The sequence below is a fragment of the Oxyura jamaicensis genome, chromosome 14 (genome assembly GCF_011077185.1).
Source record: "Oxyura jamaicensis isolate SHBP4307 breed ruddy duck chromosome 14, BPBGC_Ojam_1.0, whole genome shotgun sequence".
In the NCBI taxonomy this organism is placed as follows: domain Eukaryota; kingdom Metazoa; phylum Chordata; class Aves; order Anseriformes; family Anatidae; genus Oxyura; species Oxyura jamaicensis.
In genome coordinates, this window is record NC_048906.1 from 5,831,610 (window position 1) to 5,845,700 (window position 14,091).

The following is a 14,091-nucleotide window of genomic DNA, read 5'->3' on the forward strand; positions in this document are numbered from 1 at the left end:
TCCAAATGTGATAAATAAAACTCACAAAGCAGCAATCCTTTCTGACTCTGGTAGCTGAGTCTGGCAGTCCCTTGCTGGACACTTCAGCTCGCTAGTTCCCCAGATGAAAGGGTTGCTGCAGTTGCCACTAGCTGCTCCAAGATGAGAGAATAAGAATTACAGTACCATGGAGGCAAAACACATTCTTTCATACCGGTCATTTAGTGAATCAATTTGTTGTGCAACATATATGGTATAAATATTGTATACTGTATTTGTTTTGGATAAATTTCTTGAGTTTTCACTCTACTCCAAATCTCTAACTACCTCAAAATCAAGATAAATAATGCTGTAGCCCTTTCCAGGTTTGTAAGTTTGAAATTTGAATGCTCCTGAGGCTAGGCTTAATAATACACATAGGGGCATAGCAGATAAAGTTATGATTCGAGTACAAATACAGTCTCTCTTTAGATCAGATGTTGTTTTGCAATGGGATCAGATCAGATTTGAGCCAGCTGGTTCAGCAAAGATGAGTCTTTAGTCTACATGTTCCTTTCCAAAACCCATTACCAATTCAGAAATTCAGTGCTTAAATTTCAGCAGTCTGCTCATTTCTCTTATTTTTCGGAACGGAAGGTTTTTTTCAAATGAGCCAGTCTTAGATAGAAATGTGACTAGTACAGAAATAAAATGCTCTTATTTGAATTTTCCGGTATATGGCATTAGTTAATTTTGACAGCATGCCTGTAAAAAACACATGCTCTATTTCTTCCAGAACATATTGGTCAAAGCTAGGTGAAGCCTGGAAGAAAGTGTTCAACTAAGTTGTTGCTGGTATAGATAGAAAATATCTGAGCGGTCAGATCTTATTTTGTTCTTAGAAAATACATTACAAGTTATTGATAATTTAAAAAAAAAATACTTTTAATCTTACTCAAAATGCTCTTTTCTTCTACCTCAAATTTGACCATTTTATAAAGCTTTTTTGGGATTCCTACTGTCCCTTTCGTATTGCACATAGACATGTCTGCCCTCGTATTCTGGTTGAATCAGAGTCAGTCTTCTTTAGGACTACGTGTTCATTGTCCTGAATTTTAATGGGAATTGTGTAACTTTATCAGGAATTACAGCAATACAGAAATGTTTTGTAAAATCAGTTACATTTATAGCAGTTTGGATTATTGTTACGTTTCCACCTCTTCTCTCCTGATTACCTTTGTTTTCTCCTATTAAGTTGGTCTTTTCATTGTGTGTAGAGATTTTTTTATGACACTATAACCTGCCATCCAGAAAGGACTCTGTTTGTCTCCATGACAGGAGCTGTGGATAGGAAAGAGGCCAGAGAGCATTGGCTCATGTTGTGCAGATAACAGCCAGAAGCTACACCCAGGATCACTGACAGATTTACAGCATAATTCATTATTGACAAGACATCATAATTCCCAAGCCTTAGATCAGACAGTAGGTCCCTACAGCTTCTATTTCTCTGAGACCTCTGGTATGGTTCTGCTTTAGCTGTGTACTGCACCGGAGGTTCATCATGCGTGCTACCCGTGCTGAACCTCTACAGGTGCGTTGTTGGGATTTGCTCACCGTTAGACCAGTTTACAGGTTCCAGACAATGTTATCTAACGAGGTCCTACGTATTTTCCAACTTCACTTTCAGGCACCTTTAACAGTAACTCAAGACTCGTAAATAATACAATCTTTATTCTTTCATCCTCAAATATAAAATATGTGGAAGCAGTGAATAAAGTAGATTCCATTGTACATAATTCACATGCTAGAAAATAGCCTGCTTAGCCATGAAACTAACATTCTCTGTCTGTATTGGGGTAAACAGCTTGTATCTTTCAGCATGCTCTGTCACTCAGTCTGTGGGCCTTCTTTGCTGACATGCTGCTCTTACAACTCCTCTCTTCAGACTTCCTCCTGCAGGGCTGGTGTTTGGTCCATGTTGTTTCATCTCCCTCTCCTCAGGTGTGAAGTGAAACCTGATGCCAGCTGAGAAGTCCTTGCACAGCTATGAAGTTGACTCTTGAAGAGATGGTTCTTATCTGCGCATTTCCTTTCCGACCAGGTTCTAATAATGGTCTAATGCGGAGTGTTCCTTAGCAATCCATCTGTTCGTGCTGGCAGCAGAACAAAATTGAACAGGAAAACAGACTGACAACACAGTGCAGACATTTCACCAGTTGATCTGTACATCTTGCAGAAACATTGCTCCTTATGTTCATAGTTAGTGAGACTATTGCCCTCTGTTTTCGTCTGATAGTCACCGTTCATAAATTTCAGGACTTGAATATCTAAAACTAGGTCCATATATACACCATATCATTATGGGGTAAATGTCCTTTAGTCTTCTATTTACCCACCTGGCTGTTCTGCAGGTGTTTCTCTTGGTAGACCAGTGCCCACTGCTGTGTGTGTCAGGCAGCCCATGCCAATTTGTGCCAACTGCACACAAATCTGGACCCCATCAAGAAGGCTTTACAAAGCACACACAATTGCTATAAAATCCCTCATTTCCTTTAGCATCCAGGTGACATGCTTAATCAAATATATTCTTGTCCTCTTGAATGCTATACAAAGGTATGCATTTTAAGCATCAGTGTTTTTTTCTTTAGGAAAAAAAATCACCAAAAAACACCTTCAGGTCATTTGAGTCTTGCTCATCACATCGCTGTGCTATTTTATAAGACTTGCAATCCAAGTCTACATCTGTATCCAAGATCTAGCACAATTTTGTGCCTTCCCTGTCATTTCTGTTCTCTCCTTCTCCATGAAAGGAAAAGCTGAAACCGAAGCCAACTGTCTCAGATGGCTCCTGGCCAATTTGGGTCACAAACAGCGTGCTCAAAGCCAGCATTTAAAACTTTGCACCTAAGTCTCAGTCTGCACTGGCGACTGCTTCCGGAGGGCCACATCTGAACTCCAAAACTGCAGCAGCTGTTTTATTCTTGGATTTGGATTTTTTTTTCACCACTTTGCACCACTGACCTGTAAATTCTTATGTAAATGTATAATGTTCCTATCTTGTCTCATCAGAGCCTCGATTTCTGTCTAGATCTGGGGTTCTGCTTTTGTTTGCCTTTTTAAAAGCAGTTCTACTGTTCTGGGCCTGGCTTTTCTCATTTTTTAGTTAGGATATTATTGAATGTGGCTCCTCAAGGCATGCGACCTTACACTTCTGAATGAACTCATCAAGAATGGCTTAAATCAATAATTGCTTAAAGTCTTTATGCACAGTTGAAGCTAAGCGTACTTTAACAAAAAGCTTTCATTCTTGCACAAAATTTTAATTAGCCATCCTGTCGATCTTTCCAGTTCAATGCCTCAGAAAAGACCCGAAGCTCTTCTTTATGGACCAGCATTTCCATTAATTTGAGCATGTTCTTTGGCACAATAATACAGATAAAAACCTTCAGGGTTCCAACAAATGTAGAAGAAGAAAATGGAAAAAAGGTATGAATGCTTGATCTTCTGTATGCATGTGTATATAACCCAAGCAAGCAGCGATATTTACAGTATCGCAAACTATTTCAGGTTTATAATGGGCTCAAACTATACTTCCCTGGTGTTGCTACTGGAACTAACCGGTGTTAAAAAGTAAGAGTAGTTTGTAGGGCAAGAAATCCCAGTCCAAGGAGGAAGCACACCTGAGAAAATGCTTTGGCTGTAGATTTTTACCTTTGTTCAAAGTTGCCTTTGGTTATGTTTTTGTTTGCATCTTTATCAAGGCATCAGTGCTATTACAAAAGCAGGCTTGTATGGTAGCAGTACTTTTCCTTCTGTTCACCTTTGAAGTAACACTCGCAGAACGGAGAAGATTAAAAAACATTTATATGGACAAAAAACCAGCACCTATCCCTACATGCCTTCTCAGAGATAACTGCAAATACTAGGCTAAAAATATTATTCCTCTGGTTCTGCTAGCTGTAAGATAGTCCAAGTTTGGGGTCTAAAGGACCAGTTGTCCTTCACGAAGAAGAAAAAAAAGTACATTGACAGTTCTTAGAACAGCAGGGATTACTGAGGTGCTGTCTCAGGGGTTGTATACACTACTGGTACTTCAGGGTGATTGTGGGTGGTATTTCTCCTTCGGCAGTTGTGTATGACTTCAAGTATTCTGTCCTTGCATGGTTTATGAAAACAAAGTATAAATACCAAAGTAGCACAGCTCTCAGAGAACAAGACTATTTCTGCAATATTCATCATGAGCTCATTCTTTGGAGTTCCAATGCTCTTCTGTAATTTTAACGTTGTCCTGAAGAGAATCATAATGTTATAAAATAGATGGCATATAAATATCGTTATGCTAATAATGAACACAGCGGTGTAAGTACGAATGTGCTGCCTTAAGTCTTGAGCTTCAGCAGGTGCTTTTTTAGCAAAAAGGACAGTAAAAGAGAGTATCTGAAGAAATGCCGGGATTCCAAATCCAAAGGTGAATTTAATGATCTCGTACTCAGGCCATGCAAATAATGGGTCAGACTGGCACTCTGTTTCCATGTGGTAGTTATCTGTGCCAACCAGTACTGCTTCAGTCAGTGACAAACAGAAGGCGTATATAAGTACGAATGCTACACACGATACAGGATTTTGGGTTGCTTTGCTGAGAGCAGTCCTTGGCAGAAATCTCTCGAGTAATAGTATGAGAAATATGAAAATCAGAACATACTGAGAATTGAAATAACTGAAATTGAAAAAAAAGGACAGAACGCTACATGCAAGGCGGGTTGCTTTTAAGTAGTCAGGTCTAGGAATGACCGTAAATGACAAAAAAATCATTATGATATTGCTGATGGTGAAGTGCAGAAGCAGTAAGTCTAATTGTTCCGTGCTTTTGCGTTGTAAATAATTCTTTATGAAAATGATCAAAATGCATATGCCAGCTATCAATCCTGTGGGCACAAAAAAGGCGATGTAGCAGTGCATGAGTCTGGAAATGATGTTCTGAGATGCTATGAACGCTTCGATTTCTTCCGGGGAGGTGGAAGCAAAGTTCTTGCTGGGGTAGCTGAGCCATGTCATGTTGTGAGAAGCCATCCCTTCTGCTGTACCCTGCTTGTTTCTGTGTAACCAAGTTTGGAACTGAAACTGAAAAGGAAGAAGAAACAGGTTTTAAAGTACAGTTAGTGTTGTCTCTAATTTGTTGCATCAAATACCTTGTGTGGTCAGGAGGGTTTATTTAGAATAAATGCAGTGCTTTTTTTAAGGGGGGTGAAACCACATCCTTAGGTTCATCTCAACGTGCATGGCATTTCTAGCCAGAGAAATCTGGCAGTCATTTTCCGTCTGGCTCCAGTCCTCACCACCACCCTCTCCCTTGTCCCCACTCGGCGCAGACAGGACTTGGGTTAGCTCTGTGCAAGCGGGGCCAGCCTCACAGCCTTACTCCGTTTTAGTTTTGCTTCCTTTCTGTTACAGGAAAAAAAAAGCCTTTCACAACTGCAGTCTGTTGTACTGAGGAGCCCATGTAAAATTAATGTGGATGTTTAAGGACTGTGATGAAGTAACTGTGCTTTCATACAGAAATGTCTCTATGCATTAATAATGCTATCATTTTAGTTGTAGCTGTTGCATAAAACTGCAGAAAAATATTTTCTGCATGCTCAAATTTGAGAAAATGATTACAGGTGCATTATAAGCCTCTTGATAAAGTTTTAGCAAGGAACATTTTTTAGAGCTGAGTTGTAAATGCCTGAAAATAGGGAATTTTAAGAGTAATAGGGGTAGGCTCCTAGCTGTAATGACTCAAAGATACATTGATACAATAATTCTGCTACTACATAAATGTTTGGAGGATCCCTTTTTAATCCAAAAAGCCTTGTAGGAAAACATTATGTATACTCAACAAAAACTGAGTGTAATAAATATGTGTATATAAATTTCCTATACCACCTGCATGCACAATTGACATGCTTTCTATAAGAAAATTTCCACGTAGCTTGTACTGGTGGGTTTAGAAAATAACAGGGTTTTTATTTTATTTTTTCAGTTATGAAGGAGAAATATTTTTAAACATGATGTAATGAACTGACTTCCTAATGAGTTTTGAGTATCTGATTAAGCACGTTCCCTAGTACTGAAAAAAATTACACATGCACAGTTTTATAGTGTAGAATATTGTTTTCTTGGAGGAAAAAACAAGTCCTTTATTCAAAAGGATTTTACTTTGTTCAGTTGCATGCAAAGCTGGTCTGTACAAGCACTGTGTGTAGACAGTAAATCTGGCAGAGAGGACTGGAGTTCTCCTTATAGAAGTTTCTATTGTGTCATGTTAGTAACAAGAATGATATACTTAGTTGTACATAATGCACTTTGCCATAAAGGGATTCCAGTGATGTTAACTCTTAACATGGAAATAACTTTAAATTGGTAAAAGTTCATGAAAATACACGAATGTTTTTAAGCAGTGTTCATTATAGATAAGTCGGGGTCTTAATACTGCTTGACAGTTCATTTATGGCTGTTACCTCTGACACTACTTCATATTTCTAATCTCTCCTCAAAATTGGAATTCTAATGCTGGTTTTAATTAGAAAAGCTGACTTATCAAAGTGACTTCGATTAAGTGTACATATATAATCTCATATAATTATTTCATTTATATAAAACCACAGGGTTGTTTTGATTTAGCAGTGTTCTTTTTCCCTTTCTAAGGACAGAGTTCTTCCTTTCCAGAGCAGGCTGTTTCTGGGGAGGTTCCACTGTAGGAAGAAGCACTGATGGAGACAGGGAAGTTTTGTTACAGGTCTGCTCACAGCAAGGGAAAAGTTGGCTGGGCAGAGCTTGGCTGAGGTCCGAGCTCTCCGCTTGGAGCGGAGCACCAAGCAGGAAAGCATCAGTAGGCAAAACTAGCACAAGTCTCTGAAGCAAACTAATAATTAGAGTCAGTATAAGTTTGAAGTTTAAAAACAGACTTAAATACAAATACAATCTTGAGAAAAATGGGGTGGAAATCTTTTCAAAAATGCTAGGTTTGGGGAGGATGTATGGCTTGTTAGTTGAGGAAATTTCTCTTAAATTCTTGCGTTAGAGCTTTTGTTTCTGTTGAGGTTATTTTCACTGTGGACCACTAAGAAAGCATCACATTTGTATTAACATGCTCAAACTGAATGGAGAGGACAACTAAAAAACAAACAAAAAACAAAAAACAACAAACCACAAAACCTCACAAATCTAGTCAGTTGATTGGCTCCTCAGTGTTTCTTTGTGCTGGTGATTTCCCCTTTCTAAATTTTAATTCCAGAGTATCTCTTTTTGAAATAAAACCGACTAGTCTGAATTACACTTAATTTTAGTTGGTAGTTTAAATTCAGAAAGGTTTGGATCATGTCCATGTAGAGTTAAATGCAAAGATTTTGTTCAGTGAACCATGAAATACTGAAGCAGTGGGGAAAAACATCCAGAAAATTTCTCATTAATCAGGTAGCTGCAATGCTGTCTTACTCCCCTTTGGCTCTATGGCTGTTCTTTTTATACCAATCTGCATAAAAGTGTTCGACTGCTACTCAGCGGCAGCCAGACCTGCATCTCCTGGCCTCCACCTGCTGCTCTCTTTATTTCCCGGAATCCAAAGACCGTGAACTTCCAGCTTCTACAATTCATCTCATCTTAAACGCTGAGGAGAAATCTCGTGAGTGAAGCAAACAGTGTAAGTCGAAGTTTAACCTGCTGTTGGAAGAGATCAGAGGCCTAGTGCGATTCTCAGCTTTGCAGAGGATGTGACACCTCTTGAGCACCTGCAGCAAGCTCCTCGCTTTTACCAGAAGTCAGCAGCCCACACAGTGGTTTCAGGAGGTTAAGGCATATTTACATTTTGAGAAGCTCTTCTCAAAGAGAGTCTCCAGGGCTACCTTCTAGGCCCGTTAACCCTTTTGTAGAACTGAACGCTTCCATTTAGTTCTGGCCCTGTGGAGGTTTCCATTATCTTCTCAACAGCTCTCACCCCACGGGCCAGCTCAGTTCTCTCAGCACAGGATCTCATACTAGGGTAGTACCATTCAATATTTACAGTGGCGTAATTGCAAAGGAGACAAAGGAAGCAGTTTTAGGTTTCACAGGAAATCATGAGGCCTTGTTTCAAATTACAAGAAAAACAAGATGCCAACTCTTGTTTAAATTTGCTCAGGACCTGGCCTTGGTACTGATACTGGCTTCATTTTTGACGGAAGCAAGGTATTTTTTATTTAATTTAGCTACTTTCTGAGTGTTTAAGACAAAGTAAGGAACATTAAACTTCATACAGCGTGTTCCTGTAGTTGCAACTCAGTGAGGGGCAGGTTAAACTAAGCCAAAGTAATCCATTCAACTTAGAAATAAATATTCCCCTGGGGGAAAATAACAGCACAACAATATGTGTATATTTATCAGTAATGTAAGTATTAAAATTTTGATAGAAGAAAAAATAATAGGTGCAGTGTTTTGAAGGGAACTTCCAGAATATCACTTTAGGATTATCTACATCAACAAAGTCATACCAAAGCACCAAGGTGTTGGAGTCTTTGCAGTGTTCAGTCAGTATGTCCATAATGCTTGCTTGGAGTGAAAAAAGTGATTATCACAGTGTTTATTCACTCATTGGTCACTGAGACCAACATCAAACCAGCATGTCAAAGCTCTCATGTATGGAAACTGTGGCAGAACTCTGGCATTTTCCTGGTTCTCTTCAGGTTAACTAATGGGGGAAATCTGCACTCCGCTGTTTGCATCATCTTTTCCTGTATTATTTTATTCCAAAGACCCGTTATCCCCTCTTCACCTCTTCCCCCACTCTTTAAATTTAATTGTTTTAGTGGACAATCATTTATATGTCATTAATCCTTCCCTAACTCCATGTGGCCTCACCGGTTACTCTCTGGGTTTTGCCTCTCCCTGGCACAGTTTCCCCACTAATGCCCGATCTGCCTTTGTGTCAGCTGTTGTTGACGTGGATGCATTTGGTTTTCACTTTCTGAACCACAGCTCGTACATTCTCCTTCGCTTCCAACAGATGGAGCTGAGCAAATGAGCACAGCGTTCAGAAGGCAGCTTAAAAATAGCAAGTTGCGAAAAGTCGACTTCTCAGCATTGAGAGGATCTAGTCTGAGGTTTCATTGTTTTGTTGCACACACCCACCCACACCACCCCATCTATTTGATGGTTAATTCTTGCAAATGGAGGGCTTAGTTTCAAGGAAACTTGTTGATTTAAAGTCTAGAAATAAGTGTTTTAAAACAGGGAGTTTCTGCCTGGTAACCCAAACTCTTCCTCTATAAAAAGCTTGGCAGGGCGGCCGTTCTGCCACCAGCCTTTAGAAGGAAGAAATTCTTTCATCCACCAATAAAGCAACGTATATAATACTTCTTGTGAAACTTGGCTCTTGGTGGACGTGTGCTGCATCACTCTGTGAAAACAATGCAGCAGTTTGGTAGGTGGAAGACTAATACATACTCAAATTTGTCCTTCCTAGGTCTGACAAGCGGGGGCGGGGGGTGGAGTTGCACTATAGGAAATATTGAAGTCTAAAATATTATATTTATTTTTCTTGTGATGAAGAAATCCCTACACTTCAAAATTCCTACACTTTGGAAAGTATTTGACGTTTGAGACTCAAGAAACCCTAATCTCAGCTTCTCAAAAAGATTAGTTTCTGAGAAACTGAAAGCTGCAATTTTTACTTTTCCAGAATGTGAGTCAGCAATAACCAAATATAATCTTCAGAGTAGCATTGCTGACGTGTTTCCTGTCCTATGGAATTCTTGCAGTGTAGCTAGGATTACCCAAAAATGTCCGTCCTTTAAACAACTGCTCGGAGTCTCTTGTCCAGACCACTGAATAGTATTTTATCATCTAGCTGCCGTCAGTTCAGTGGGAGTTCTGTATTTACCCAAAAGCAGTCATTAAATTTACTCTATTTATGAAGCTGTTTCCCAGAGACATTATTTTATTTTGTGTAGTTCCAATCTCGCTAAAGAAGCATACACCAACAACTTTAAATGACAACCGTAGCACCACAATTTGGTCCTCTCGTGATGAATAAAGCATTGTATATTCAAAGTAATATAAAGCACTTACCTTTTCAAGAAAGTATTCCACAGATACAATTGGCTGAGATTTTCTCTGTGTAAAGTCGGACGAAATACAATTATTGTTTGGAGGATACAGCCCTTTATATTTATGCAGAAAGCAGCGTGTATGTATCACAATCACTCCTTCAGCTGCTGTAAATAACGGTGAAAACTCCAGGCGCTGGCTGACTACAAAAACACACAGTTCTGCAAAGGAAACAGGAACTGGGCTTAAGTCATTTAAACCATACACGTTGCATGTTTAGCAAACCTATGGCTTCATCATGTGACTCTGAAGTTCAAATTATCTTCTGCAGTGAGATGTTTTAGAACAGAAAAGTAGTGTTTGTCCCAGCCATTTCTAAGTATGTGAGGCCATCCAGTGGTTTTTTGCCTGTTCACGAAGGAATCCTACACATGCTGCCCAGCCTTTGCAATTACGTGTTTTTCTAACTATGCTGTTGTAAGTACTAGAGGTCTAGAAAGGAAAAGCTAGTTGAATAAACACTGAGCAAACCCCTTACTAAATGAGACAAAAACTTAACACAGAAGTACTCCATGTCAGAATTAAGAGCCCTTATTAAAATCAAGGTGATTTTTATTTTTCCATGGGTTCTGGCTCTTGGAACACTCCCAGTATTGTACACATGCAACAAATTATTTTTCCAGATGCTCTGCAATGACCATGAGGTGTTAAAAGCCAGGATTTTGGGTCTGTAGTATGTTTTGGGTCTGGCACAGCATCGGTCTTATTAGTGACTTTTCAAAAGTGTTCTTAAAACCGCAGATACAAGTGCATGCAGCCTCGTTTGGAAAGCAGCGTCTGCATCGTGCTTTCTTGTACAAGCACAACCATGGGAAAGCACTTTCTTCTTGTCATCTTTTAATATTAATCAGTGCTTTCTGTCTTCATGGTGTTTTACCTGTTGTACTTTAATAAGCTTTATTGATAAACATGTGAAAAGAGCCCAAATGCTTCAATGAAATGAAATTAAACAAAATATACTTGAGTCTAGATTTCAGCTATCAGTGTTGCAGGTTGCCTGGAGAAAATATGTCAGCACTAGGTGTACATTTCCACCCGAAGGCTGGCATTACTGCTCCAAACACTCCTTGGAAACGAGAGAAATGAGTGTGTGGCTGGTCCTGGGTTGCAGCAGTGGCACAGAGATGTTCAGCTTTCAGATAAAAGGGTCAAGTTCCCAAAACAGCTCTTCAGTAGTTCAGTGGGGCTCTGTGAAATGTGGTTTCCAAAGAGCTTACACGTGTTATTCAGAATAAGCCGACTCCTGTGTTGGCTTTGATTTTGATCATCGTGGCATAGTTGTTTGTTAGACTGAGTGGGTCGTTTCCCTTTCATTTATAGTAGTTCCTCCAAATTGCTGCTGAAAAGCCTGAAGCTGTCTGTGTGGTGTACCTGATGGGTATCTGGCATTTGGTTTTGAGGCGTATCCAAATCCTTTTGTTGCTGTCAGTTTTATATAGTTCACAAGGACAAAGAAAAATTGCTTTAAGCATGCAAGTTAGGCAAATATATATTTACTGTTGATTTTCCATGAAAGATGCAAATTTGAAATGTCACCTTATTATGTCTAGGACTTGGCTGTGCGGAGAACACACTGAACTATGTAAACAACCAACCCATTGTTCTGGAAATGGCAAGAAAATTTCAGAAAGTATTTGGTCCTAATCTGGAGGGTACTGAATTGACTTTTTAGGCTCCAGAACAAATTGTGTGCTTATGCTGAGCAGCTTTGGCATCACTTTGTTGCTGCTTTCCACTGAAGTGCTCTGGATGGGCATGTGATTTATCTCCTCTGTTTGGCTCAGTTTTTGGGTGAGGGCCACCAGTGACCAGCTGGGGTTTGTACTTCTGAGGGTGGCACTGGGTGGGTGTACACAAGGATATCTGACTGCATCTTTTGGGTTTATTCGTAAAATACAGGAGAATCAATGTCTGCACCAAAATTTTCAGGATTATTCAAACTACCATTCATAAAGACTTAAATTATTCAGAGTTAATTAGCAGTCAGTGAACAAGGAGTAACTCAAGTGAAGATAAGCCCTAGCACATCAGTGTGAAGACTGCATTTCCTGTTTTTCAGTAACTGCTTTTCTGACAAGGCTCACTGCAGTAAAGGAGAAGCTCAGAGCGAGGTTGTCCTCTAGCGAGAAAAAAAAAAAAAATAGAATCAGAAAAACAAAACCAGGAAAGTTATTTCTTACACCTCTCATCTTAAAAAAAAATAAGAGAGAGCTTCCGTCTTGAAAATTATGTTCACATTTACAAACATTATTCTGTACCTTGAAACCTGTATTAAGTGTTACTCAGGTTTATTTAGAGGGAAGAATGCTTACGGTACTTGGAATTGGGAGCAAATAGCACATTACAATTTCAGGATGTGTGCATAGATTCAGAAAATATCTGCGTTTTACTGGTGAAGGACTATCGAGAAATACATTCTTCCAAGCTGATGAAATGAAAGGTGAAACAGAGTTCAAAAAATTAAGGTTTGCCAGGTCCATATTCTTTATTCTGTTTAGACCATGCTGATAGGCATCTTAACAGTGTGTTTTAGCAGCAGCTCACCGTGCTGTTATTTTCAGAGTTGATGCATTACTAAAAGAAAAGCAAGATAGTGCTGTTGTGAGATCAGCTGTGTCCTTCCTTAAACAATAGAACAGTTCAGTTTGCTTAAATGATCACAGGGTGCGAGTCATGAGAGCAGTGGCAAAACAAAGTAGTGTTTAGCTATATAAACTTCATAAAACTGCAAAACAAAATGGCTATGACAGTATTAAAGGTTGGCCAAGAACATTCACAATTCCAAGAGCCACCCATAGTGTGCTGCTGTTGGAAAAAATCTTGTTTGGTTTTTGACCCATCTTATTGTTCCTATGGCAAAATGAATGCATCTGGTACTGGGTGGGCGATGATCTTGTAAAGAAAGCCGATGCGAGCTGCTTTTCTTTTGATCAAAAACTCATCGTTTCTCTTAATCATCCTGCATAACTGATGTCTTTAGCAGGGTATGGATTTAGCAGTAGGTTTAATTTGAAGTTGAGTCTTTCTTTTATATATGTATGCTGGATGAGAAATTTACCTGTGTTCTGTAACAGGCACAATCCAATGCTACTGACTTGTGAGACACTGAAACACAGAGGTTTCAGTCTGAGCATCCTCTGGAGTAATGCACATCCTTCCAGTTAAGTGCTGTGGAGATGCCAATGTAAGGTACTTTTTGATGTAGGGTTATTAAGGCAAGCGTCCCCCTGTGTACAGGAGAGTTTTGGAGTACTCAGTGGCTGTCACTGCCTGCTCCCAGTGCTCTGTGATGAAAAGCAACTGGCGTGTTACTGGAATTTCAAATTGAGAAATAGTCGACGTTTATTCCCAGAGATATTTTTCATAAACCACTGTGTATTTCCATCTGATTTTTTCCTCTAGTGTAATTATCTAAATAAAAAACGACTGGTGTGGGATATTAACCGCAGAGCTTGAGTGGTTCCTTGGTGGTTAGAGGTGCCTTGATGCTGTATTCAAAGGCTGAGGTTGCAGATTGGAAGCTTCTCCTGGTTGCATTTTAGCACCTTAGGGTTTCTTGTATCAATGCAGTGACTCAAGATTCCCAGAGAGGGAAAGAAAACACCAAATCACCTTTTTCTTTCTTTCTTTTTTTTTTTTTGAGCATCTATTATAAGTCTTTTGTTATATTGGTGCACAATTGACAGTCGCTCTGTATAACTGTACTTGTGAAATGCTTTGCTTTTCACTTGAATGGCTGTTTTGTCTTTTGCTACTTGACAGCAAGCGAATTTGTGTCCTTGATTAACAGAGTATGGAACTTCGGGCCTTTCAGATAAAACATCAAAACAAACACCAGGGAAGTTTGTACACAAAATCAGGCATTGATGTTTTGAAAAGTTAATGTAATTTTGCTTATAGATGAATTCTAGAATCTATGTGAATTTGTAAAATTTGATCATTTTACTGGCTCTGCTTGAACTGTCTGCTTGGATGGGGTTAAAAAAGCACAGGCTGGAGATGTGGATACAT

General features: G+C 39.3%; 2 protein-coding genes across 3 annotated transcripts in view; one reads left to right on the forward strand and one right to left on the reverse strand.

The window, feature by feature from the left end:
- Positions 1–14,091, forward strand: part of C14H7orf50 (chromosome 14 C7orf50 homolog) — a 125,946-nt gene that overhangs the window by 20,386 nt on the left and 91,469 nt on the right. The window lies entirely within an intron of this gene.
- LOC118174137 lies at positions 1,670–10,428 on the reverse strand. Its single transcript, XM_035339257.1, has 2 exons — positions 10,042–10,428; positions 1,670–5,073 (listed from the first exon to the last, which is right to left on the reverse strand). Exon 2 carries the CDS (start codon positions 5,026–5,028, stop codon positions 4,009–4,011), a length of 1,020 nt encoding a protein of 339 aa, XP_035195148.1. The 5' UTR covers positions 5,029–5,073; positions 10,042–10,428; the 3' UTR covers positions 1,670–4,008.